The following is a 26,639-nucleotide window of genomic DNA, read 5'->3' as shown; positions in this document are numbered from 1 at the left end:
TAACAAAAAATGAAATGCAACTCGATGCAAAAATGCGGGTGAATCTAGAACATATGGTGAGTAAAAAAAGCTAGCCTAAAGGAGTATATGTGATCCCTTTTATATGTGATGTTCGAAAATAGGCAAGAATTACAATGTTTGCAGATGTATATTTTTGGTAAAAATATAAAGATAAGGAAGTGGTTACCATAACATTACCATAAAAACCAGGGTGCGGATGCCTTTGGAGCACCAAGGGGATGTGCAGAGGCTTTGGGATTACCGCCAGTGTTTTAGTTCTTGACCAGGGCAGTGGTTATGTCAGTTTTGCTTTATGATAACTCACAACATTTATGTCTCAGACAGACTTCTCTATTATATTTTATAATTTAAAAAGGCGTGGTTTTTTTTTTTAAGGACATATGGTAAAAGCAACTATCCTAGTTCTACATGAATGAGATAACTTACTAGTGACAGTATCACACAGGATTTTAAAAAATGTTGTAGCTCAAACAATCCAGAAAAAAGACAAGATGATGAGCCCTGGAAATCTGTTTTGTTGGCACAGGGAGCATTGGCATGATGGGGACACCGTGGTGATAGCAACACAAAAAGAAGTTTGAGTCATTTTCAGAAAAGTAAGAGTGAAAAATGTTTTCTAAACATTTCATGGGTGTATCTCTGATTGGAAATCTGCACATAAAACCAAGTTAATGAATATTACAAATTGACATCCATTTCATTTTTATTCTCAAAAAGTTGAGCCCAAGTCAGCCACATCTTTTCTGGGAGCTTCCCCTGGGAAAGAAGAGTGCAGCCTGTGTTGGGCCAGTCCCAGTGGCTGTTACCAGCCCCATCTGACAGTGCTCAAAGGCACAGCTAGATAAAGTGATTTATCAGTGTCCACACAGCTGGGTTGCAGACTGAAAGGTGGAAGGGAATCCATAGCAGTGGGTCTTGTGTAACTCATAGAATCCACAGCAGGTTAGAAAACCAGGTTCAGGGATCCCTGGGTGGCGCAGCGGTTTAGCGCCTTCCTTTGGCCCAGGGCGCGATCCTGGAGACCCGGGATCGAATCCCATGTCAGGCTCCCGGTGCATGGAGCCTGCTTCTCCCTCTGCCTATGGCTCTGCCTCTCTCTCTCTGTGTGTGACTATCATAAATAAATAAAAAATTAAAAAAAAAAACAAGGAGAATTTAAGCTCAAATTTAAAAAAAAAGAAAACCAGGTTCAGTAAACCAGCAGGAAGAGGGTACATGAGAGCCCAAATCACCATGCACATCCTGCCATCGTAACAGCCCCAGTATCATGGCCTCCACTCAGTTCCAGACCCTGGATGGTGCTGCTGCTGCCCTCTGCCCATTCCCTCTGTCTCGCTGCAGACCCAAAGTTCCAGGCTCGAGTATGCATTAACCAACATCCAGTTCCTTTGGTATGTCCTAGGGACTGGAGGTTTGAGGGAGCAAGGATCTCACCTCTTGGGGTCCCTGCCAAGATTCCCAGATCTCCTAGGCAACAGAGGTAGTTCTCACACAGAACAGTCAGAAATTGTCATTGTGATTTTCTCTTTAGAGGCAGGCAGTGGCAAGGCTGGGACCGGTGCCCAGGACGACATGAATTTCCAGTCCCCTCTGTTGCTTTGGACCTGATGGTGAGATGGGAGGCAAATACCAGTCACCAGTGGTGGTGTCCTCACCCTCTCGTATAGTCACAGGTGTCAGATCCCCAAGTGAACAGAAAGCTCACCCTAAAAAAAAAAAAAAAAAAAAGCTCACCCAGCTGTGTTGGCCTGGGGGCTGTAGGCAGGAACCTGCCGAGGTCTCCCACACAAGAACCTGTCCCAACAGCAATTCCTAAGTTACTTTCAAACCACTGAACAGCAGGCCAAGGACAGTGTGGGTGCAGGTACAGAAAGAGCCCAGTTTCCTGCTCTAAAGAGCCTGTGGTCTAATCTCTTAAAACATCGGCTTGGGGCACCTGCACGGCTTGGCTAGTTGAGTATCTGCCTCTTGGTTTCCACTCAGGTCCTGACTTCGGAGTCGTGGGATCAAGCTCCGGGTTGGACTCCCAGCTCAGTGCAGAGTCTGCTTGTCCATCTCCCTCTGCTCCTCCCCCACCCTCTACGCTGTGCATACTCTCCCTCCCTCTCAAATTAAATTAAAAAAACAAACATCAGCTGTATGTTACTGCTGCCTTTAACGTAAGGTCTTATTATAGAATTCCCGAATTCCTCTTTCTGGTCTCCTACTGTATTTCCAAGTACATGTTTTAAGGATGAAGTGTTCTATGATCTTTTCCCAATTTATATTTTGCAGCTGTTGTCACTCATTATCCCTAAATGGTGAAGATCACCAATTAAAGGAAGCTTAAGGAAATTGAACTTCGGGGTTGTTTGACAGGCTGATTTGCTGCCTGGTATAGTGCTTTAGGCATTGTGAGTACTCAGTAAATGCTGGAGAGTGGTTGGACGTGGGGCAGGTAGTGGAAGTGATTTGGAGAAATGGGAGACAGAATGAACTTGATTGAGGTATGGAGAGGCCTCTATAGGTAGCCAATATGCCTCCTGATCCAAAGGACATGAAATTGAGGAAAAAAATATATAAAGGAAATTTCTCCAGAAACCAAAAAGGACCAGGGAAGGGACCAGAGCAGGGTGGGATCCCTGACCAGGGCCTCTGGATGGGCAGGAATGCAGGCAAGCTGACCCTGAAACCGCACCAGGGTCCACTCCCAGCCCAGATGGAAAGGAGAGGTTGGACACTCAGGTGCATTAGCCAGGCCGCTGCCGCAAGGGCTCAGACTGTTGGCCTTACTTGACAAAGGCTGACCCTGGGGCTTGGGGAGGTCACATTGCCTAGAGGCAGCTGGGATTCAGCCTTCAGGCATTGACCCCAGAGCCTCATCCCTACTGACTGCCTCTCTGCGTAGTTTTAGGGTTTCCCTGATGGGGCTCCGTGAGGGGGGGCGGCGAATAAAGGGGCGAGGATGTGAGTGAAGCACAAGCCGGGAATGTCAGATGCAACAGCCCAGGACCTGCAGGGAGGTGGCGTGGCTGGGGCCGGGGAGACGTGAGGCAAGTAACAGTGAGCTCAGACAGCCTGCAGGGCCAGGCCCATGGAGCCCCAGGGCACACGTTACTATGAAGCTGCACAAGCGTGGCTGCAGGTGCAGAGGGTCAGACATCTGCATAATGCCCACTGCTTTCAGTAAGTGGCTGTGGAGACAGACCCCGAGTGGCCCCGTGATCTCTGCCCACTCTGTAGTCCCCTCCTGTGATGTGGGCTGGCCCGTGGCTCCCCTCTAGCTAGTAGAATACTGCAGAGACGTGGGGAGTGTACAAGATGTAATTAAGGTTCGAAATCCGTAGATTTTGAGTTAATTGGAAGGGAGATGATCCTGGGTGAGCTTGGGTTAGATAACAGCCCTTTCAAGGGGGACTTGGTCTCTTCTGAGGCTAGAAACTCACTCCTGCCATCCTTGCAGAGGCAAACAGCCATGTTATCAATGGCCTCTGGGGACGGCCCTGGGGCAGGGGACCTCTGGCAGCCTTTAGGATCTGAGGGTGGCTGAAACAGCCAGTGAGAAGCTAGGGAAGTGAGTCCATCCAACAGCCCAACGGCCCAGCAGTGAATCTTTCCCCACTCGGGCTTCCAGGTGGGTACACAGCCTGACCACATGTTGGCTACGGGCTCATGAATTGTTTTAAGTTGCTCAATCTGTGGTACTGTGTCGTGTAGCCTAGAAAATGAATACAGTAGGAGATTTCTAACATACGTGTACGTGTTGATTTTCCCAGCACAAATGGGGACCGGCAGGCAGAGGGAGTGGGAGAAGCAGGCTCCCCATTGAGCAGAGAGCCTGACATGGGGCTTGATCCCAGGACTCTGGGATCATGACCTGAGCCAAAGGTAGACGCTTAACCATTTTTTAAAAGATTTTATTTATTTATTCATAAGAGACAGAGAGAGGCAGAGACACAAGCAGGCTCCATGCAGCAAGCCCAAGGTGGGACTCGATCCCGGGTCTCCAGGATCACGCCCTGGGCCAAAGTCAGCAATAAACCGCTGAGCCACCGGGGGTTCCTGATACTTAACCATTTGAGCCACCCAGGTGCCCCTGGACTGGTGATTATTCACAAAAACAGGCAGGTGCCTGTTGCAGTGCTCACACACAAAAGCCAGGTAAGGAGCGGGCTTCAGGACGCCTGGGTGACTCATCGGCCGAGCATCTGACTTCAGCTCAGGCGTGATCCCGAGATCCCGGAATTGAGTGCCACATCGGGCTCCTGAGGAGCCTGCCTCTCTCTCTGCCTATGTCTCTGCCCCTCTCTTTGTGTGTCTCTTGAATAAATAAATAAAATCTTAAAAAAAAAAAAAAAAAGGAACAGGCTTCACTACATATTCCCAGGTCGGTAATACATCACCCAAGTATCACCCAAGTGTCCTGAAGAGAAGACATCACCATGAAGATTCAGTCCTTCATTTCTGGGTAATAAAATTTCTAGAGATCTTGCTAATCTTAATGCAACGCTAATAAGGCAAACATAAATTTTTAATAATACTAACAGATGAAGTCACAATTTTGTAATGACAGGACTAGGTTAATCAATTATAAAAAATACCCAAAGATGGGTTTTGGAATACCCCTCAGCAAGACTTTAAAAATGCATTGTTATAGGGGCACCTGGCTGGCTTAGCCAGTAGAGCATGCGACTTTTTTAGGGAGAGAGGAAGTGCATGTGCACAGGGTAGGGGATGGGGGAGGGTAGGGAAGTGGGTGAGGAGAGGGAGAGAATCCTAAGCAGACTCCCCACTGAGCATAGAGCCTAATGCGGGGCTTGATCCCACAACCCTGAGACCGTGACCTGAGCTGAAACCAAGAGTCAGATGCTTAACCAGCTGCACCCCCTAGGTGCCCTGAGCATGTGACTCTTGATCTCAGGGTTGTAAGTCTGAGCCCCATGTTGCATGTAGAGATTACTTAAAAATAAAATATTTTTTAAAAGATGTATTGTTGGGCACCTGGGTGGCTCAGAGGTTGAGTATCTGCCTTTGGTTGTGGTTGTGATCCTAGGGTTCCTGGGATCGAGTCCTGCATCAAGCTCTCCACAGAGAGCCTGCTTCTCCCAGTGCCTATGTCTCTGCCTCTCTGTGTCTCTCTTGAATAAATCAGGAAAATCTTAAAAAAAAAAGAAAAAAAAAGATGCATCATTTTAGGGGAGACATAAAGTTGCAAAGAACTTAAATCTATGTGAAGGGTGTGGGTTTTACAAATCTGACTGATGCAGGAAATGACATTTCTAAAAAGCAAATTTAGTCTGATGGCCTAGCTCCAGCCCTCACCAAGAATCCATCTGTAACCAAAATGTCCTAACTTGGCTAGTTATAGATGGTACCCTTTTTTGTTTGGGGCCTTTAACCTTGGAAAAATACCAAAATAAATATAGCCGTAACTCTAGCAAGGTTTTTTGTTTTTTTGTTGTTTTTTTTTAAGTAAAGGAAATTGGGATACCTGGATGGCTCAGCGGTTAAGTGTCTACCTTCAGCTTAGGGCATGATCCTGGAATCCTGGGATCAAGTCCCATATCGGGCTCCCTGCATGGAGCCTGCTTCTCCCTCTGCCTATGTCCCTGCCTCTCTCTCTCTGTGTCTCTCATGAATAAATAAACAAAATCTTAAAAAAAAAAAAAAAAGGAAAAAACCTCTCTTTTTTCAAAAAGTAAAGGGAATCATGAAGATGATGTTGATAGTTATCTTTTTTTAAGATTTTATTTATTTGGGCAGCCTGGGTGGCTCAGTGGTTTAGCGCTGCCTTCATCCCAGGGCGTGATCCTGGAGACCCAGGATCGAGTCCCATATCAGGCTCCCTGCATGGAGCCTCCTTCTCCCTCTGCCTGTGTCTCTGCCTCTCTCTCTTCCTCTCTCTGTCTCTCATGGATAAATAAATAAAATATTAAAAAAAATATATTATTTTTTTATTTGGGGGAGAGCACAGGCAGGGGGAGAAGAAGAGGCAGAGGGAGAAGCAGACGCCCTGCTGAGCAGGAAGCCCGATGTGCGGACCTGAGCCAAAAGCTGATTGAGCCCCCCAGTCGACCCAATGATGATGATATTTGGTGAGAAATTAGTACATGCTTTCTGTGCTGAGGTGTTTGCAATAACTAACCATGCCCTATTTATAACAGGTTAAGTTGTTGAAGAGAATTACATTATTTGTAGCTGTGTTTTAGATGTGAAAAGAAAGATTTGTGAAATTTGATTCATAAGAGCTTAAACTGAGTATTAAAAAAGTATAGGGAATGTGGATGTCCTCTTCATGCCTGATGCTCTGGGATAGTTAGGAACCTACATAGTCAACCAGGGAAAGATCTGGGTTCCAAAATCTGAGATGGGGCCTGGCCTTCCATCAAACAGAGACATCTCTTCTATTATAGTAAGAGAACAGAGGGCCTGGGCATCTCCATGGAGATGCAGAGATCTCCAAGTAAAAAAAAAGCAAATTGTCCACGAGGGGGAAAAGTCAAACCTAGTAAATCACATGTGCATCTAATTCCTAGGAAAGGATCACCAGATCCGCTAGAAACCCTTTCCTGTGTTACGTATGGGGACAGAAGGACTGTCCTTTCTTACTTGATGTCAATGCAGATTCCTGTACAAGGTTCCGGGCAGTACCCAGTGCTTGGAGACAGTGGCCACGTGCCATGCTGGATGCCCACTCCGTGCCACACACACACACACACACACACACAATCACCTCTCACAAAAATCTGATGAGGTTGCTACAGTTATGACCCCATTTGACAGGTGAGGAAACAGCCCTAGGTGGGCTCCAGGTTAGTGGGTCCAGGGAATGGAGGTCTGGAATTTGGACAGCCTGACATCCTGGAGCCTGTTGACTCTGTCTGGGAAGGAGGATCTGTCAGAAACAATAACAAAACCAGTCAACTCAGGTTCCCTGGGAAAACGTGCCAAGTGAGTGATGTGGGAGGAGGAGGAAGGGCTGACCTGCGTAGGGGCTGCTTCTCATGGTCAGTAGCTCTCGGATGCTACACTGAAGAGCTTGGATTTTGTGCTGCAGGCAGTGGAGGACCGCTGACTCGTTTGAGCAATGAGAGCAGAGCACAGCAGCTCCGAAGGGTGATTCTTCCCAGCTTGGTATGGGAGGAGCCCAGAAAGCCTGGATATGCTCAGGAGGCTTGGCGGTGACAGAGGGACAAGAAGGTTGTGTCATCTCTAAAAGAAAGACCTCACAATTACATCTAAATAAGGTTTGGGTTTTGTTGTGTTGTGTTGTGTTGTGTTGTGTTTTTTTTTTTTTTTTTTTAAAGGAGAGACTACACGTCCTGGCTCCTGTGCGTCCTGGCTCCTGTGTGCAGGCATATGGGAGGGGGATGTATTTTCACTGCAGGAGGCTTCTCTGAAACTAGAAGACTAAGGGTTGCATATGGGTAGCACCACAGACCACATGTTGTTCTGCAGTATCCAGTTTTTCTCACTGTAACGATGTGAACTTCAGATAGGAGCTCAGATTGGAAAGCGGATTCCTCAGCGATGCGGTATGTGGGATGCAGTGAGGAGCCAGTCTGCATTTCACACCCATGACAACTTTTGGCCTGCAGCAGTCAGGTAGATGAACAGGACCCACCATGGACAGAGTGGGCCCTGCTGGGCTTCTCCCAACAGCTCTTGCTTTTCTGGATCCTGCCACCAGTCTTATGCTCAGCTCCTGGCACCCCCTCTCTCCTGGCAGAGGTGTAATGTACATTTCCCTTCTTAGGTCTATGTTGGAACTCCGGAAGGAACTTGACCGAGAAAAGTCAGGGCAACAACCCATAGAAATGAATGAATGATGGTTGTGAAGGGTGCTTGCTCTGATGAGGGGGCCATCACCTCATGGATAAGGCTACAATCCTTGCTCCACCTGTCCCTACTGACAGTTTCCTGGGACACAGGATGAAACCTGGCACCGGGCTTTTGTCTTTGGTGCCGGTCACATTTTGTCCTTACCTGGCTCACCCTACTTTTCCTACCTCTCATAAGTCATGGATTTGACCAGGGATGGCGTTAGCGGTGTTATTAAAAGGGCTTTGTCTTAACTGCCAGAGACTGAGTCTCATGGGTGGTGCCTCCAGCCTCTTCCTGGTGGCTGGACTCCATGCTCAGAACTTGAGAATCTTGGAACAGGGGAGGATTGTGAGGCTGTGTTCTATCCCCTGCCTAGTTCCTCCTGGGCCTCCCTGCCCCGCAATGGCTCCTCCCCTGGGGCCTTCTCCACTTCGCCTTCATGTCAGCCACTGCCTGTCTTCTGCTGGAGCATAAGGGGACCATTCCCAGCTCGGTCCTCAGGCTCCCTCCCCAGGCCCAGGGGCAGCTCACTGAAGTTAGCCATGACAACAGTGCAAGCAGCAGGTAGGGGCCACTGGATAGGGTGGGCAGGCTGGCCAGAGGAGAGGGGGTTGGGGCCTTTCAGCAGAGGTGGCCTCTTTTGGGGACCCCCGTCCGCTCACCCCTCCAAGCCAGTCAGTTTCACAAAGCTCCTTTTTATTTTGTTTATTTTTTATTCATAGAGAGAGAGAGGCAGAGACACAGGCAGAGGGAAAAGCAGGCTCCATGCAGGGAGCCTGACGTGGGACTTGATCCCAGGTCTCCAGGATCATGCCCTAGGCTGAAGGCGGGTGGCACTAAACCTCTGAGCCACCCAGGCTGCCCCACAAAGCTCCTTAATGAAACCATGTCAAAGCCTCCTTCTCTTTTGCTTCACTCCGCAGCTTGCAGAACTGAGTTCTGGGAGTTGCTAGCCAAACAGAATAAGGGCTGAGAAGGAAGGCCAGAACCCTTGGAGGCCCTGCAAGGGGCTATAGAAATCCCCAGCTGGGGCAGCTCACAGGGGTCCCTTGCTGACCTAAGCAGGTGACCTGTCACATCAGCTTGGGAATGGTCATCTGCTTTCTCCCAACGAAAAGAGGCCCAGGTGTCACTGAATTCAGTGCTCTGGTAAATGGTAACAAGCTCACCTTGGTTTCTCTTTACTGTCACAAATTAAACAATGGTGACAGATTTCAAAGGGAAATACCTTCTGTAAATCTGAGTAACTTTCACTGACCTCGGAGAGGGTACAGAAGTTTTGGAGGTGCATCTTTTTCCCTGAATGATACTCTGTAATCACAAAAACCACTGCGTGAGATCCCAAAGGGCATTAATCATCTTCATGGACATCTTCCTTACACTCTGGGCACTCTTGGCTTTTTAAAACCAGGAATGGCTTTCTGGGATGATCCATACCTATTTCTAGCCTGAAGAGAGATGCACGTCATGGTGTATGGGCCAGAGCTCAGTCCTGGCGGCAGGAGGCTCTGGTTTGGCATCCTTACCAGCCATATGATCGTGGGCAAGTGACCTTAAGGTCAGCACTTGTTGAGCACCTACTATCCCAGGCAGGGGGGTGCGGTAGTGGGGTGGGGTGGGGTGGGTGGATGAGACACTATCCTGGCCCAAAGGGGTTCAGCGGGCCTGACTTAGTGGAGAGAAGGCACTTTCCTTATATGTAAAATCTGACTGTCATGGCCCTGATAGGGAACCCCACACGGTACCCAACACGTGTGTGACCATGGCTGGGTTTCTCCCCGTAAGTTCTGTTTAGAAATGGTGATTCTGTCATTGTGGGAAGTGACAGGGTAGAAATGCCCCACAGTGGGGACACTGTTAAGAGTTGTGAAAGGATGCTGGAAGCCTTAGTGTAAGAAAGCCGGGCTTACAAAGCTCAGATGGGAGCTATTCTCACTTTGTAGAAATCCGGCTGGCAACCCGCTGTTATCCCAACTTCAGCCACTTCCTCTGTGTGCCGCCCTCAGCATCCAAATTTGGCTGCAGTTTTCTTGGACTCCCCCAGCCCCCGATCAAGCAGTCTGGGAAAAGCACCTGGCTCTGTTACGCCGAATATGGCAGAGCTAAAAGGCGTTAAATCAATTTTGCACGTGGTTGCCACACTGGCGTTTGACTTTGTGGTTTTGCCTATTAATCCAGATCCGTCCGTTACATCCACTTATACAGAGCTGCTTTCCAGGGCTGCCGAGTACAGCTACTTGGAAATAGACTTGGCTAGAAACTTGCCATCCAGGATTTGCGGTTTGTTCTTGTGAGAATTGCTGGAAAATGTTGACTTAGACGTTATCTGTGTTTTACTGTATGTGTTCTACTGAGTAGACCTATGGAGCAAGGACCACCTCTTAGAGAACAAAGGGCATAGGATGCATTTAAAGATAGTAATATGTATTATGTGTGCTGAGATTTACATGGTGACCCAGCATGAAACTGTCATCTGTGTTGCATAGAAACATAGGTGCTTAATTTATAAAAATATTCAGAAATATGCACCTAGTAGGATTGTAAGGTTTACCAAATGTTTATCTAAGATAAACATGAAGCAAATATTTGGTGAGCGCCTTCTCTGAGCCAGGCACTTGTGGTTTTACAGCCTTGGATTTTGAAATATTTGCTGCTGCTGCTTTTTTCCCCGCCCCCCACAATCCCAACCATGTGAGATGCTAGTTTCCTGAATGTGCAAGACACTCACATGATGGGTAATCAGCAATCTGCAAAAAAGGCCACGAGGGATCCCTGGGTGGCTCGGCGGTTTGGTGCCTGCCCTTGGCCCAGGGCGCGATCCTGGAGTCCTGGGATCGAGTCCCGCGTCGGGCTCCCAGCATGGAGCCTGCTTCTCCCTCTGCCTGTGTCTCTGCCTCTCTCTCTCTCTCTCTCTATGTCTAATAAATTAAAAATCCAATTCTTAAAAAAAAAAAAAAGGCCATGATCCTTGTTTTGGTTTCCTCTAGCTACATCTGAGGGAGCTCTTGGTGACAGTCAAGGTCTGGAGGACAGTGGTGCCTCCCAGGTGGGGGCCAGCACGTCCGCCGACCCACCAGGTCCCCTACAGGGTGCTCCCAGTGAAGCCATGTACACATAGCAGTTAAAATCATATTTACTTACTTTTATGGAACTGGCAATACTTACAATTTTTTTTAATGTACACATGATATGAATGTGCAGAATTGCAGCTGAGAAATGTGCACAAGGGAAGATTGTTCCAAATCTTCTTTAATCAGAACGTATTTGTTAAAAGCGTCGTGGCTGGCTTTTCTTGTGCACTTTGCACGGAGGCAGCAGCATACAGGGATCGCTAGTGGCATGAGTGCCGATGTGGGAACTGAAGATCCACCTTTCTTGGCTGAGACACCTTGGAAAAGTTACAGGACCTCTCTGTGTCAAGCAGTTGGGGGCTGTCCAAGTCTTACTTCATGGGTTGGCCCTGAGGATGGACTGAGGTGTTTAAAAGCTCGACTGAGTAAATTTGAAGATCAAATTAACTTTATTCAGTGACTCGTGAGTTGGGCAGCATCCCATTCAGCAGACAGGCGCTCCAAGTGCTGCACAACATGGGAGACTTCTGTAGGCAGACGGGGACGGGGCAAGGAGCAAGCGGGCCACCTCCCCTCCGGGGGTTCTGAGGGTCCTGTCCAGTGGATCACCTCACTACTGCTGGCCAGGACATTCCAGATTGGTTTGAAACCGCTCCTGGGAAGGGTTGAAGCTGCAGTTTGGCTGGGTGTTGAGTCCTGGTTTGCTGACAGGAGACAGCACCAGGCACTCCATCCGGGGCTCGTGTCATTTTTCTAACACAAGTCCGGCTACTCTTGGTCCCCAGGTAAAGGAAGCAGCGGCGCCCCAGGTCAGCTCTTAACACTGGTGCGGTCAGATCCTGACTCTAGCCTGGCCAAATGCCCATTCTCCCCAGTGACTCCCCTACTTCCTCTTTTCTCCTTGAACCCCCTTACCCCTCCTTTTCCCTCCCCTCCATCTCACTGCAGACTTTGCTTCCTGTGTCATCTGGAAAACAAACAGAACACCGCACCTGCCCTGTCCACCTGCAGGGCCCCCACATACTCCACCTTCTCTGTGGATGACCCCGCTGTCCCAGCAGGGGCTGGGCCGCTGGGCTGCTTCTCCCTTTTTCCCACATCCTCCCTCTTCCTACATCATTCCCACTAGTTTATACACACGCTGTTTCCTTCCCCTCAGAACGCAAGCAAACAAACAGAAGCTGATCCTTCTGGCCGCGTCCCAGCCAGCTCCAATCTGCCTCCAGGCTCTGCTCACCTTCTGGACACACCCACTCCAAGCACCTCGGCCACCTCAGCCCTGGGGCCAGGACCCTGCTCATTTCCCAGCTGTAGGACTCGCCACTTCCTAAAGCTGCCTCCAGCCCATTAGAGTGTAGCTCCAGGAGGCAGGATGGTGCTAGTTCTGCTGCATCCTGGGCTCCATAGATACTTGAGTGGGTGATCGGCTGTCAGCCGCTAAGATCGTTTCAGATCTTTACCATAAGACTAATGCTTCATAGTTTCCTTCCTGCACAGCCTTCCCTTGGGGTTGGGTGTTTCTTCGGGATCTGTGTGCATGGAGTCAGCCAGTGCGAGCTCCCACGTGTCCCCTCCAGACCACTGCTTCTGGTTCACACCTGTGTTCTGGCAACACTGCTCAGAAACCTGAGCATCATGACTATTCCACATCCGTCAGGAGGTGATCAAGTCTCCGTGGGCTCTCTTACCCCGTTCCTCTCCTCTCCATCTCTATCCACGGCTGTCCCTCTCTCCTTGATTCCCTGCCTCTGAACTACCCTCTACAGTGCTGCCAAAGCCATTTTTCTAATGTGCAAATCTGATGCTACTCCTCCCGTTTTTTTTTTTTTTTTTTTTTTTACTCCTCCCGTTTAAGCTCTGGCAGTTCTGCCATAAAGTCTTATAGGATGCTATCCTGCCTCCCACATGTAGGCCCACCCTCCTCTGGGCAGCCCCACTCTTGCTTGCTGGAGACTCTCCCAGGGTTTGGATCACACCATGTGACTCAGCCTCACCAGATAGGGGGCTGCTCTTTGGGACGGGAGTTCATGCTGCCTGGAACGCTGGTCCCCTGGCCCCTTGGGCCAAGTCACCACTGGCATTCTTTTTTTTTTTTTTTTTAAGATTTTGTTTATTTATTCATGAGACACACACAGAGAGAGAGAGAGAGAAAGAGAGAGAGGTAGAGAGACAGGCAGAGGGAGAAGCAGGCTCCATGCTGGAAGCCTGACATGTAGGACTCTTACCAGGGGCCTCCAGGATCAGGCCCTGGGCTAAAGGCGGCGCCAAACCTAAACCGCTGAGCCACCTGGGCTGCCCACCACTGGCATTCTAGATGGAACTTCTGCCCTGCTACTCTTAGGGCACCCAGAGTTCATGGGCACCTCCAACCCCCCCACTGCACAAACCTTATGGAACTGCCATTGTGAGTCTGACTTCCTACCAGACTGCTTCTTGTATGTGTCCCCGGCCTGTCATCTTTGTTCTTCCACCCGCCCCCACCCCCCATCCCAGGCCTTTTAAAGGCAGAACTTAGGATAACAGGTCACACTCCGCTTGCTCCTGAATGAAGGGGCAGGACCCATTTGGTGGTGTCTGAGCAATGTCCCACCAAAGTGACATTGGGAAATCCCAAGCCCCACCCTCTCCTTCAGGACTATGGATTTCCAAGGGGACACTGCTCACAGGGTGGCAAACCAATAACTGGAGGAAGAGTGAGCCAGAGGCGAGGACTTTGTGGAGCTTGATTAGCAAAGGCACATGAAGAAGGGGAAATTAACCAGGAAATTGAAGGGACATCAGCCAAATTAGCTTGAGTCCCATTGGAAAGGATCTCACCCAGCTACCTCATTAGCAGTTGCAGGTGGGAAGGATGGGGGCTGTAGGAGTGTCCGCTGGTCACCCAGCACAATCGACCCAAGCCCACTTTTCACTGGTTGATGAGGTTGGGGGTGCACCCCTGTTCTTCCTTGGTGGGATGGTACACTGGGGCCATCCCTCTCTCAGGCCGGGACTCCTGTTGGCCCCAAAGTCCTTGGCGACTCTAGTCCAGTCTCCACTCTTGACCTGGCTCTCCCCTAATGCTACCCAGGCTCGGCCTCCCTTCTTCCCCACCAGGATGCTGGGATGATGATGACCAGTGCAGGAGACAGGCCCTGAGGAGCTAATCTTGGGACTGACAGATAGGATGGTCCCTGAAGTAGAGTTAAAAATAAGGTGAGCGAGGGATCCCTGGGTGGCTCAGTGGTTTGGTGCCTGCCTGTGGCCCAGGGCATGGTGCTGGGGTCCCTGGATCGAGTCCCACATCCGGCTCCCTGCATGGAGCCTGCTTCTTTCTCCCTCTGCCTGTGTCTCTGCCTCTCTCTTTCTATGTCTATCATGAATAATTAAAATCTTAAAAAAAAAATAAGGTGAGTGCTGCGCTAGATCAATCTCCAAGTCACTTGAAAGGAGCTGGGGTACACCAAGTGCTACAGAAGACCCTGGAAAGGCCTAGAGGAGCTGTGTCAGGAGCCCTAAGCCTGCAGATCCTTCTTTTCCAAGTATTATTCCAAACCCATTAAGCATTAGCTGGTGGCAATGAAAGTACATCGGGGAGGGAACCCGACCGAGTGGCCGGTCTTTGCGTCAAGCTCAGGCCACTCCCCTTGCCCGAGCCTCGGTCCCGGCCGTAACGAGGGCTAATGGTAAGTACCTCCCGGGCTGCTGCGACGCTTGGCGGGGCCGACGAGCAGCGGAGGGGCGGTGCGTGTCACCTACTGGGGGCTCAATATGCAGGGTTTTGTCTCCAAGCGGGGGATTATTTGTCATCAGCGGCTACACCTCCTAGAAATTACCTAATTTAATTTGTCAAGAAGAAAACCGAGGGACCGAACATCCGCTGAGCGCTAGCAGGCCAGGCGGAGCCGCGCGCCCCGCTCTTCCCTGCAGGGGGCAAAGCTTGCACGACCCGAAGCGGCCCTGCGGGATCCCGGGTGGCTCGGAACGCGGAGCCCCCAGGCCCTCCGCCGCGGAGCGGGGACAGCCAGGGGCGGCCGGGGCACGCCCCTCCGGGACTGCCCTCCGGGCCGCCGCGGGCCCCTGCCCTTCCTCCCCGCCGCGGTGAGTGGCTCCGGCCTCCGGACCTCGCGCCGGCCCAGCAGGTCTCCGCCGGGAGATGGGAGGGGCGTCTCCCGGCAGCGGCGCGTGCGGCGCGGTGTCTCCTCGCGGCGGCGGTCTGGGGGCCGCGGGCGCGGCGCGGCAGAGCGCGGGGTCGAGGCCGACGAGCCGCCAACCCGGCTGCCGGGGGCGGGCGCGGTCCCTTTAAGACGCCGCGCTGGCCCCGCCCCGCGCCGCACCCCCGCCGGGAGCCGCGCCACGTGACCCGGGTCTTGTGACTGGCCGGGGGGGAGGCGCGGAGGGGAAGCCCGCGGCGCCCGCCTCCGAGAGGGGCCCAGCCCCGCCGCCGCCGCAGCCGCTGCCGCCGCCGCCGCCGCCGCCGCCGCCGCAGCCAGCGAGGAGCGGGGCCTGCCGCTGGGTCGGGGCGTCCGCGCGAGTGCAAGCCGGAGCGGGAGCCGGAGTCCTTGCGGGAGTCCGGGCGGGAGCCGGGCCGGGCGCGGTGGGCGCCGCCCGCCATGGACCACAAGCCCCTGCTGCAGGAGCGGCCGCCCGCCTACAACCTGGAGGCCGGCCAGGGCGACTTCGCGTGCGGCCCGCACGGCTACGGCGCCATCCCCGCCGCGCCCCCGCCGCCGCCCTACCCCTACCTCGTCACAGGTGCAGCCGGGGGCGGCGGGCCGGGGTGGGGGGCCGGGCCCGCGGCCCCCGGAGCAAACTTTGGGACCGGCCCCGTGGCGACCTTTAACCCCGAAACCAACTTTTCTCGGGACGCTGCTGCGGCGGGGGGCGCGGCCTGGCCGGGCTCGGGGGTCGGTGTGGGGGAGGCCTCCCCGGGGTCCGTGGACGCCGAGCCCGGTGGACCGAGTGGCCGCCGAGTGTCCCCCGAGTGTCCCGCCCCGGGAGCCCGGGGTCGGGCCCTTGGCGGACCTGGGGGGTCGCGAGCCCCGGGCCCGTCCACCCCGGGGAGCGCCCGGCAGATCGGCACCCAGGAGAGCCCGTAGTGGGCACTTAATGGAGGCGGCCGTCGTCTGCATTTTGGAAACGATAAGTTTTGGGGGGCGGGGGTGTCGGGGCGGGGGGACAGCAGGAGAAGTAACCCTCAAACTTCCCAGTTTTCCTCCCGGCCCCCTTCTGACGTGCCTTCCTGTCCACAGGGATACCCACCCACCACCCCAGGGTCTACAGCATCCACAGTCGAAATGTCACCAGGTACCCTGCCAATTCCATCGTTGTCGTGGGAGGCTGCCCAGTCTGCAGGTATGTCACAGGCAGGGGCCGGCCCAGACGCCTCTGAGATCATACACCCAGGGCCTCAGCGAGGCCCACTGGCCCGGAGGTGGCCGCCCCGAGGTGGCGGGTCTCGGGACCAGCGCTGCCCTGCGGTGAGCGAGAGAGCGGGTCGGTTTGTCCTCCCGTCCGAGTGCTGTTTCACAGGTCACAGGGGAGGGGCTCCCTTTCCTGCGGAGTTAGTGGTTTTTGGGCCACTGAGTCCCAGATGAGTGGGACGCAGAAATGTTAACATGTCGTGTCCCTGGTTCTGGGACCTGCAGGTTTGCTCCAAAAGTGGTGGAAGGTTTCCTCTGTTGGGAAGGGTGGCCTGAAGTGCAGGGGCGCTCTGACGCAGATGGCCAGTGTGTCCAAGGATCCGGAGGTCCAGGAGGCCGGGGAGCAACTGTGGGCTGTTAGCTGGAGGAGGATGGTGGTTCTCTGGGGCGGGAGCAATTTTTCATACTCTCAAACCAAAGGCTCCAGGGGCTCGCAGCGGCTTTTATAGGGTCTGAGATGCAGCTGGGTTGCGCTTGCTCTGTGTGGGTCATGAGGGTGCACGTTCAGATAAGACTTGGTTCTTACCTTTGGTTGATGCAAGAGTTAGGGGTCTTCAGTGTGTCTGGGAGAAGGAAGATGAAGTGTTAGATGGAATTGAGAAATGCTGGTTTACGCTTGGGTTTAATGTCAAAGGTGTATCTAGAGAGCTCAGAGTGGAGTCCAGGAGAAGTTAAAGATTTCAGAGTCACAGGGAGTGACCATGTGGGAGGGAGAGAGCCTCTCAGAGATGGGGGTAGGAAGCTGGACTCCCAGAGCCAACAGTGTGCCTCGATTGTAAACTCAGGTACATCTTCTGATCTCATCTCTGGGGAACAGGAAGGGGGTTGCACCATCCTGGACACTATTCTCACGGCATCGCAGCTGTTGGGGTTTAGAGACGTGAGGGGACAGGGCCTGGGAGCCGGCCGGGTGCTACTGGGCTGGGCTCCTGGGCTGGGGTCGGGGCTTGGTCCCCTGTGAAGAGAGCCACAGGGAGTCTTGGGGGGTTGTGTGTAGAGGTGGGTGACGGAAACCCGCTGTATTTGGCTTTGAGGCTGGTGCTGGGTGCTCAGAGCTCTGGCTGTGTGCACAGTCCTTCTGTCCCCACTCAGGTCAGCTGGAGGATTCCAAGGACCTATTTTTGGGCGGGAGAGTCTTTTGAGTGATGTCTCAAATTTAGGGAAGAGTATCAGGCTGACAGACTCGGGGAGAACCAGGCAAGTGTCTAAAGGTGTCGGGCAGAGCAGCCTGGCTGGGATTTCAGTGTGTCCGCGCTGTGGCTGATTGTTGTGTCCCGGCCAGTGCCTAGCCTGCTGTGGGCGCTAGGTTCAGATCCTGGCCACATTTGCCAACTTGGGGAAATGGGGGTATCTTGGGGCGCTCTGTGGAACCCTTTCTGGCCCAAGCGCTTGTGCCGAGAGACCACAGCAAGGCCCTCGAGGCTCTGTGGGGTGAGGGAGCGCTTGCCCTGCTACTTCCTTTACCCCAGGGTGGGAGTGCTCTTCTCCCCAAGGCCTGTGGCTTCCTCTGCTTGGGGTCCCAGAGCTGGGGTCCCGCAGAATCTGGATCAAGGTCAGGCTGCCTGAGGCTGAGGTGTGGGACCCCGCACCTGGGACAGGCTTCCTCCTTTTTATGTTGGGATCACCATTCTCCCTGTTCCTGGGTGGTCGCAGTGAGGAGGGGGTCCTCTGAGAGCAAGTTTGGGGACTGATTTGGGACCAAACACTTGATTCCCTCTTGGCACGTCCCCCTGTGATCCCTCTTGTCTGCAGATTGCAGATGGATTGGATGGATGCGGGCAGCAGGGGCCCTCCCCTTGGCCCTGTGAGGCCTTTCTCTGACTTCACAGCCCTGGGTGTGGGACCCACCTTCATAGGCAGCCAGTGAGGGTGGGAGGGATGGGGGTAGGGGCAGGGGGAAGTGGGGAGAGGCTGGACGCTTTGCAAGGAAGCACTGCTGTGATTTGGGGAGTGGGTGTGTGGCCCTGGGGAGGCTCTTCTCTGGGGAGAATGGAGAGGTGTCCCCTGAGCATAGTCCAGCGAGGCCACTGTCTGGCATCTAGAATTGGGAGACAGGCTTGTCATGTGACTACACTGTCTCCCTTTCCATCCAGCCCGCCAGGCTCTGTCCCCTTTCCTCCCTGGTACCTTGGCAGGGATTTGCCCAAGTCACACGTCTGTGATTCCTTCTGAGTGAGGCTTGGCATAAGAGGCCTGTGTCACTTGGCCGTCATCCTAGCAGCCTGACCCCATCTTCCCTTTTTAGTGGGCTACACGAAAGCTTTTCTTTGGAGCTCAGCAGATGAGCATGGTCCTGGTTTCACCCCTTCCTACCTGGACTATGTGCCATCTTGCCCAGCCAGGGCTTTGGCCAGCCCCTGGCCTTTGAAGCTGGTCCTCCTCGGGGGGGGGGGTGGGGGGGGGCCACCCTCAATGCAGGATGAGGGGCGGTGGCAGCCCCCAGAGTCTGGGAGCCCAAGCCTGGCTAGGTTCACCCCGGGCGGTGGTGGGGCAGCCTATTGGGAAGGCTCTCTGGGCAGCAGGGGTCAAAGGCCAAAGAGTACATAACGTAGCAGGCACAGGGCCTGGCCTTCCCTGGGCTCCCCACTGATGCCAGCTGGGTGTCACTGAGTATTTAGTTTTGGGGGTAACCAGAGAGGTAGGAGGTGATCTAGAAACAAGTGGGGCCTTGGAAGCTGGGAGAGGCTGGAGGAACAGCTCTCAGGTAGGTGCTCTTGGGCCCACGTGGCACTGGGTGGTCAGCGTGGAGGGTGCTGGTGGCCCTGGTAGAGCCTCTGGGGACAGAGGCAGGGTGAGGTATGACACAGGGCACAGGGGGATGAGGGGGGGTATGTGGGAGGGTCCTAAGAGGAAGGGCCCTGGGACAGAGCCCAGGGTGTGTGGATAGTGGCCGTGGGCAGGTGGCGGAGGAGCCGCTGCCTGTGACTGGGGCCCCAGCTCATCCGGCGCCTGCAACTGCAAAGCCAGCCTTCCAGCCGCGCCCGGAAGACCTGGCTGGCCTGGGCTGGCTGGACAGCAGGCCACCAGGATGGGCCCTGTCCTGTCCATGGTCCCGTGGGCTCTGCCCGCCTCAGGAGGCGGCAGCACCCGGATGAGCTGGGACTCGTGCCCTGGGCTGTGCTGGGCAGGGCACGCAGCTCGTGGGAGTGCTCCAGGGAGTGCTGGGGCCTCCAGTCCGCCGGTCCAGCCTGAGCCTTGGTGGTGCACGGCCCGCCGGAGGGCAGGTCGGGCAGGTCGTGCTGCTCAGGCAGGCAGGAGGCTCCGGGCCCTCAGGCTCGTGTGGAACCGCCCCTCCTCCCACGGAGGCCCCGGGCAGCAGAAGGCCTGACAGATGCGCCTCCGAGCACGTGAGGCGTGACACGATTGGCTAGGTGCTTTGGGCATGGCCTGGGGATTGCTCCTGGGGCTGGATCCTGCCCTGAGTAAGGGGGGACAAACCAAGGGCCCCTGGAGCTGGTGGCACTGAGTGCCTGGGGCTCCTGGGTGGGGAAGCCCTGGGCAGGGCTGCTGAGAGCGATACAGGGCATGCTGACATCTGGGACCATCCCGGGACGTGTGGGGCTGCTGTTCGTGGTGGCCCGTTGCTGAGGCAGTGCCCTGGCCACTCTGCCCTCCCTCAGGAGGCGGGGGCCCCGGGCAGGCAGGGGCCAGGCCCGCTCCGGACAGATGTCCGGTGGCCACTTTCTCCATAGCGTCAGAGTTGGGAATTAAATAAGCGTTTTCAGAATTTGTCAGTTCCTGATTTCTCCAGCTCCCACATCCTTCCCTAACCGCTCCCCCCGCCCCCCTTGCTCAAGAATGGGGTGGGGCCTTTCTCCAGAGCGGAGCGCAGCTTTGCTCAGTTTGGATTTGGGATTTGGAGCCAGTTGAGAGTTGAAGCTCGTCCTAAACTGACTGGGACCATGGGGATGGGGGGTGGGAATTTGGAGGAAGAACCTGTAGGCCATTTGGGAGAGGCTGGCGTCCCCTCCAGGAGGCAGCCTGGGTCTGGGTTGTTCCAAGGTGTCCCCTCCCTTCTTGGTGCCTCACAGGGACAGGTTTGCTCTGCATCCTGGAGTCTTGCTCCATCAAGAGTGGCCCAGAGATCAGATTGTGTTTCTCAATTCAGAAGATTCTGGATTTTTAAAAACTGTGAATTATGCCAGCATTGGTTTTGAGGTCTGGTGCCGTACCCATGGTCAGAACGTTAATATTTTTGCAGCAAGACATGACTATTCATGTGAAGTAGATGAATTATGACCATAAATGGCCACACGTCAGTTTAGGCCACAGGTGGTTGCTAGGCAAGTTTGGTATAAACCTGTAAAAAAGTCTGCTTTCAGAGTCGTTTGGAAGAGGTGTGTGGACTCCCTGGGCTCCAAGTGTGGTGGCAAGTGTGGTGCCTGAGGGCTGATCTGCTCATAGGTTCCCCGCTGGCTGTCCCTTGTTCCTCAGGCTTGAAGGCCATGGTGGGTTTGGGTCGTTGCCCCGTGGAAGATGATCTGGTCACCAGCTTGCTGGCAGGGAGGCTTCGTGAAAGGAAGGCTCTTGCTCTTCCCAGAGACATGTGGCCAGGCCATCTTTAGAGTGGGGAGAAGGCAAATGGGGCGAGCTGGGGCTCTGGCCCTGATGGGTAGGCCTGGGGTGAGGCACAGGGTCAAGGACTCGGCGCACAGGGTCAAGGACTCGGCACACAGTGCTCCTCACTGAGGACGGAGGAGTGGGGTGGCCCAGGCTGCCAGCTGTGCTCCGGCCAGAGTGACTGACAGGTGTGGACTGAAAGCACCACAGGGTTGAGCAGCCAGGGCTTGTGTCCCTCGTGCCTGGGAGCTGAGGTGCGCCTGGCTGTGTGTTACCCTTGCTTTGCGTTTTAAGTTCCCAGAGCGCCTCTGAGGCTGAGCGACGGGAGCGTGGGGCTGGGACGGTGTGGTGGCCACTGGGAAGCTTTGATCTCGGGGAGGGCCAGCCTCTTGGCGTCTCGGGCAGGGAGGGCCTGGGAGTGAGTGAACAGTGCCCCCCCCCGCCCCCTCCCCCCCGCCATGGGTTTCCTGAGGACCGCAGGAGCCTCCTCCTGGATGCCCTGAGCCCTTGAGCAGACACGCGGGCTTCTAGGCTGTGCTGCTGTAACTGCTTTAGTCCTTGAGTGATGATGTGGGCTGTCCAGCCTGAGTGGGTGCTCAGCCAGGTAGTCCCTGTCCTTGGGCCGCACGCTCCCCTGGAGGGGATGCTGGGCAAAGCTCCCTCCTAACTTCTTCAGAGGGAAGCTGTTCTGGAAGGTTCTCAGCTGGTGCTTGTGACCCAGCTAGGAGGCCTGGTTCACTTTGGCCCTTTGCTTTTTTTTCTTGGGCATTCTAAGCGACTTTGTGAACCGGTGCAATTCTTGGGATTTCAGCTGGGGTGGAACTTTTTGTAGATGCCAGGAGGAAGGACAGTGACACCTGGGTGGTTCCATAGCTCTTAGCGGTCCAAGGCCACCTGGCCGCATCCAGCTGCTATGGAAGTGGCTTCACTAGCGTCCATAGTCACGGGGGCTGTTGGTGAGGACTGTGGACAGAGCAGGTGTTCCTGTCCCCGTGTGTGGGGACACAGGTGGTGGCCCAGGGCCTCCCTGAAGCCTCATCCCTGACTTTGGCAACATGCACTCAGGTGCTTTTTCAATTGGGGCAGGTGTAGGTGGGCTCTGCATGGTTGTGTCTGGACTCTCAGGGCAGGGTCAGCCACGGGAGGGCAGAGAACAGTGTAGGGACCTGATGGCCCTTGTAGTCCGTAGAAAGGGGACTCCGGTTACAAAACTTTGTAACCATCTAGACAAGAAAAGGTAACTCTAATGATGGAAATTCAGGCCTGTTGATTAGCTTTCCCTCAGATCGAGCCTTGCCTGTGTCTAGCCAGACCGGTCAGCGCACACGTCAGTCTGGGAAACACCAGCTGAAAGTTTAACAGGGGTCTTTACTGCGGGACTTCTCAGAGCCTTTCCTGAACTGCTGTGCACTGTGATTCCAGGACGGGGAGAGGGTTTCCTCAGATTAAGCAAAAAAACTCCCTTTTTCTTTTCTGCAGAGCTTATCAGGAGAACTGCTGTTTTAGGACCAGCACTTTGGGAAGTGCTTCTAGAGTGTCATGTCTATTGTAGACATTTTAGGTAACTCCCTCTTGAGCGGGTTAGAAGGGAAGTGGGCATCGAGTTTGACTTTTATTTAAGCAGTTTGAAAACCAGGCTTCCTCATAGTCTAGTTTATTTATCATGATTCTCAGCCTGGTGCCTGGAGCTGGAGCCCTGGCCCGGTGGGGCGGCCACAGCTGTGGGCAGTAGCAGGTTTGGTGGCATTTTGACCGGAGGAAGCCTTCAGTTGGGTGCTTCACCTTGAGACTTGACCTTCCATTAAGCTGAACCATCCTCCTCCACACAGGGTGGCAAAACAAGAAGCAACGGCTTGCAGAACATTGTGGGCACAAGAGATCCTTAGCAGCATTTGAAGACCAGGGGCTGAGGTGTGGGTAGAGGAGGAAGTGGCTACGGGAAGACGGGGGCAGCTGGGGTGAAGGGGGGTGGGTGGGGATTGGGAGTGGGGTCCACTGCTGAAGGCAGGCAGGCTTTGGGAGCGCAGCGGGGCGTGGGTGCATCAGGCCTTTCTGCTTACTGGCCCATCTCCTGCTGAGACCTTGCCGTTTCTGGCTGGGCTCCTGCCACCCCTGGAGACCCTCCCTGAAGTTCCTCCTTTCTTCTTTCTCAGTACGCAGCCCTGGCTGGTATGGCACTTGTTCTGGTGAATTCTGTTGAAGTGCCTTGTTCACCAGAGGCCCTCAGCTCACAGTGTGGTAGACGAGGCTGGAGGTGTCCTTGGCTGCCTGAGGAGGAGCTGGTTACCACTGACTTTCCCTGGCTCTTGGGAGTGTGAACCATTTCTCATTAGGGCTGAGTTGGCTATTCTCATTTGGATTTCAGCTGTGTCCAGAACTTTCTAGAAGTAACCTAAGGAGCAGTGGTGGAACTGAGTGCCTGGCTCTTGCTTCCCACCTTTGGGGCCGTTGAAAATGACCCTAGAATGAGTGGGGACTTTAGGTCACTGAACCTGTACTCACGGCACCTGATTGTGGGGACAGCCCCTAGGCATCTTGTGTGTGGTGCACATTGAAGGTAAACTTGACTTTGTGAAGAAGAAATGGAGATTAAGTTTCTCAAGAGAAAGTAGTTGTCTTATGTTGTGAATATGGCTGATTTTAATCTTTCACTAAAATCTATCGTAACCTTTCCCAAATCAGAATTCTGACATCAGTTTTTAGAATTTCCGTCTAAGGGATGGGAGAATAAAACTTTCCAACAGTGGGGAAAAATACTCTAAAATGATTGTTTTCTTGGTCTGGTCTTCAGAGATACAAGCATTCGTATAGAAACTAGCATTTGCTTCTCATTCCTCTTTTTGTAATGGAGGAGAAAATGTGGCAGGTAGCCTGGGCAGTGAATGTTCTCGTCGTCATAAGTGAGGATTCCTTCAGGTGACTTTCACGTGTTCCTGTGGTGGCAGAGAGCAGTAGCCCGCCTTCCCCCGGGGGGGCAGGTTGGTGGCTGGCAGGGCGAAGACTGCTTCCGTGGACACGGTCACCGGGAGGCCGGGGCCAGAAGGGCCTCTCCAGGCACGGCTCTACCAAGGGCCCTGACGCCAGTGCTCGCCTCTTCTCTCCACAGAGTCGGGGTTCTGGAGGACTCCTTCACCTTCCTGGGCATCTTCTTGGCCATCGTCTTGTTCCCGTTTGGGTTCATCTGCTGTTTTGCCTTGAGGAAGCGAAGATGCCCCAACTGTGGAGCCAACTTCACTTAAAGGGAACAACACACCTGGCTTTCCTACATCCAGCTGTCTTTTTCTAATGTAAATGTTGTGTACAGTAGCTTTATTTGATTAAGCTTTCAGGACTGTTTTGTAAAGCGAGGTGGGATAGACGGCGTGAGCTGCGGTTTCATGGTTTCATGGGCGCAGGGGTCACAGCGTGGGGACGCGGCAGCACTGCTCCGGGTGAATGACAGCTCAATAAAGCACTGCTTTTATTTTTTTGCAGTCTTCAATTTGAGAAAGGTGAGAAATACTGTTTTAAATAAATGAGATTCATACCATTGTTTACCTGGTTCTGCTTATTGTGTGCACACTGCTACTTGTATAAACAGACTCGCATATATGTTTGAAATTTTCTGTAACCAAACAGACTAGAATAATATACCTGACGCCTGGCTTTGGCATGGTCCGGCTCATGGCAGATCTCGATCTATTTCTCCGTAGGCATACACAGCTCAAGAGAATGTGCTTTCCAAATTTTTATTACTATAACGAAACGTAATACCTTGACATGTACAGAGCATGCACCTCCGTGCCCAGGACCTAAGGCAAGCCCTCCCATCCTCTGTGAGGCAGGTGAGTGCCCACCGCAACCCACTCTGTGAAGATGTAGGACAGGTCGGGTGAGCCCAGCGAGCCCACGGTGATCATCTCCGTAACAAAGCCAGGGGATCCTGAAGAGCAGAGCGCTGAAGGCCGGGGTCCCCCACCCCATTAACACGCTTGTGTTACACCTGACTCCCCACCTTTGGAAATACTGAGCTTCCGTGAACCTTCTTACCCAGATGGTGAGAGAAGCAGTGGAGCACTTAACAAATAAATTTGGTGGTTTTTTGGCTGGCGCATCTTCTCTCAAGACAGATATGCTGCTTGCCAGCTGCACTCAGCCTGACTTGGTTGGCCCTGGAAGAGCCCTCACAGAGGTCTGACGCATCAGCCTTTGGTGGGGTTGCCTGGTTGACTTGACCAACTGGGACAGGACCAAGAACACATATTGTCACACACTGGTTTACCTGCATTTGACGGTGACCATTTTCAAGCTTATAGAAAAATGTTGATATTTGTGGCGAGACCCAAGGAGCCATGATAAACAAGGACCGCTGTGCCCACGCACAGTGAATGGCGTGGGTGGGAGTCATGATTCTGCACTCCTCCAAAACAGGGTCCAATCTCTGGCACCTGGAAGTAAACTGGGCCCCTGGCTCAGAGGGTGTGATGGCAGGTCTTGGATGAAATGCAGACCTTCCCGTCCCAGTCGCCAAGACTCAGGCTCCTGCTTTCTATGCCTTCTCGGGAGGGGGGGGGGGGTGTCAGTACCCGACTCATAAATGAAGAAAACTTGGACCCCAAGATGTTTCAGAGTACACTAGTGGATAGAGGCAGCTTTGGTCAGCTAGCGTAATGAGAACACCCTGGCTTTGCTCACATGGATATGTGACGCTCTGAGCGACTGGGTCTTCATTGGTCAGTCCAGGTGGTAACTCCAAGCCACCAAGCTCAGTAGCTCTTGGGATTATTCAAGTACTAAACCTCAGGGCCGTGACAGGGATAGGCAAAATGTCTCCGTACTCTAGAGCTACGTCTAAATTGAGGGAAATGGGATTCTTCCAGCTTAGATTGCTCTACATTTGATCAAAAATTAATTTTTTAAGTTAAAAAATTTTATATAATAGTCTCATAATTTATATTGCTTACAACTGTGATTTGCATGCCAAGAGGCAAATTTACACATCATTTCCTTTAGATGAATGTCTTGATGCTAGGTAAGAGCACGTGCTTTATAAAACTGTGGTCCCATTTGCATTCAGGTGCAGAAAGCCAGTCATGAAAGTGTAGACATCCCTTACTCTGGCTATTAAAAATCATAGAATATTTTAAAAGATACAGTAAGGATTGGGACCAAATTTACTGTCTTCTGATGAACAGAAAAGGGATATTTTAAATAACTGAGTTGGTCACTAAACTACTCTTTATCTTCTTTAAAGACAGAAATGTATCAACCCAACTATGTTCAATTGAGAGAATGCATTGATTTGCTCAAGTAGAATACAGGTAAAATCAGGCACCCTTTGGCGAAGCTTTACATCAGTTACAGCGCACATCAAACCGCGTGTATCATTTTGCAAGTGAGAACTTAATGTTGGAGGAACAGGAGTCCCCGGGCCCTCTCTTCATCGGATGACGGGCGCTGAGCGATCGTTTGTCACCGTCGGCCGGAGTTTCACAGTAGCAAAGGGGTTTTCTCCACTGTGTGGGGAGGAAAAACAGCTGCAGAAATACTAGGTGATGGAAATTTGATTTTAAAAGAGCTATGAACTACTGTTCTCGCTCTGTGCAATTCTGTGGCTTCTATATAAAATTCTGGACGTTTTCTGAACATGAACGTTGTGGCAGATCTCTCCGTGCCACCCACCTGCCACAGAACTCTCTAGAGTTGCAGACACCGTAACAGGAGAGCCCACCTCGCTGTGGCCCCTGTGCAGAAGGGCTACGGGGGCGGGAGCCACCGAGGACACGGTCTGGATTAAGTTGCC

General features: G+C 53.2%; 2 protein-coding genes and 1 long non-coding RNA gene across 8 annotated transcripts in view; 1 reads left to right on the top strand and 2 right to left on the bottom strand.

Annotated features, from left to right (window-relative positions):
• Positions 1–5,103: 5,103 nt before the first annotated feature.
• Positions 5,104–8,149, bottom strand: LOC111096218. Of its 3 annotated transcripts, none has more exons than XR_005360606.1 (3): positions 6,985–8,149; positions 6,734–6,895; positions 5,104–5,158 (listed from the first exon to the last, which is right to left on the bottom strand). It is a non-coding gene; the product is annotated as an uncharacterized LOC111096218 (long non-coding RNA). The 3 variants fall into 3 exon arrangements; XR_005360607.1 differs by lacking the exon at positions 5,104–5,158 and having other exon boundaries at positions 5,933–6,895; positions 6,985–7,212; positions 7,625–8,149; XR_005360605.1 differs by lacking the exon at positions 5,104–5,158 and having other exon boundaries at positions 5,933–6,895.
• A 6,314-nt stretch (positions 8,150–14,463) lies between these two features.
• BRI3 (brain protein I3) lies at positions 14,464–24,391 on the top strand. Of its 2 annotated transcripts, none has more exons than XR_005360604.1 (3): positions 14,464–14,560; positions 16,127–16,229; positions 23,964–24,391. XR_005360604.1 is itself a non-coding variant. In XM_038539457.1 (3 exons), the coding sequence occupies exons 1-3, from the start codon at positions 15,488–15,490 to the stop codon at positions 24,094–24,096; spliced, it is 378 nt and encodes a 125-aa protein (XP_038395385.1). In that variant the 5' UTR covers positions 15,473–15,487; the 3' UTR covers positions 24,097–24,391. The 2 variants fall into 2 exon arrangements, 1 of the variants encoding a protein (XP_038395385.1); XM_038539457.1 differs by lacking the exon at positions 14,464–14,560 and adding an exon at positions 15,473–15,629.
• A 178-nt stretch (positions 24,392–24,569) lies between these two features.
• The window catches only part of BAIAP2L1 (BAR/IMD domain containing adaptor protein 2 like 1), an 87,110-nt gene continuing 85,040 nt past the window's right edge, over positions 24,570–26,639 (bottom strand). For all 3 annotated transcript variants that reach the window (XM_038539454.1, XM_038539455.1, XM_038539456.1), the window contains exon 14: positions 24,570–26,352. In XM_038539454.1, the coding sequence (XP_038395382.1) occupies positions 26,277–26,352 (76 nt within the window). In that variant the 3' untranslated portion in view covers positions 24,570–26,276. The remainder of the gene's footprint in view (positions 26,353–26,639) is intronic.

This window comes from Canis lupus, chromosome 6 (genome assembly GCF_011100685.1).
Source record: "Canis lupus familiaris isolate Mischka breed German Shepherd chromosome 6, alternate assembly UU_Cfam_GSD_1.0, whole genome shotgun sequence".
In the NCBI taxonomy this organism is placed as follows: domain Eukaryota; kingdom Metazoa; phylum Chordata; class Mammalia; order Carnivora; family Canidae; genus Canis; species Canis lupus.
This window is presented reverse-complemented; position numbering and strand designations above follow the sequence as displayed.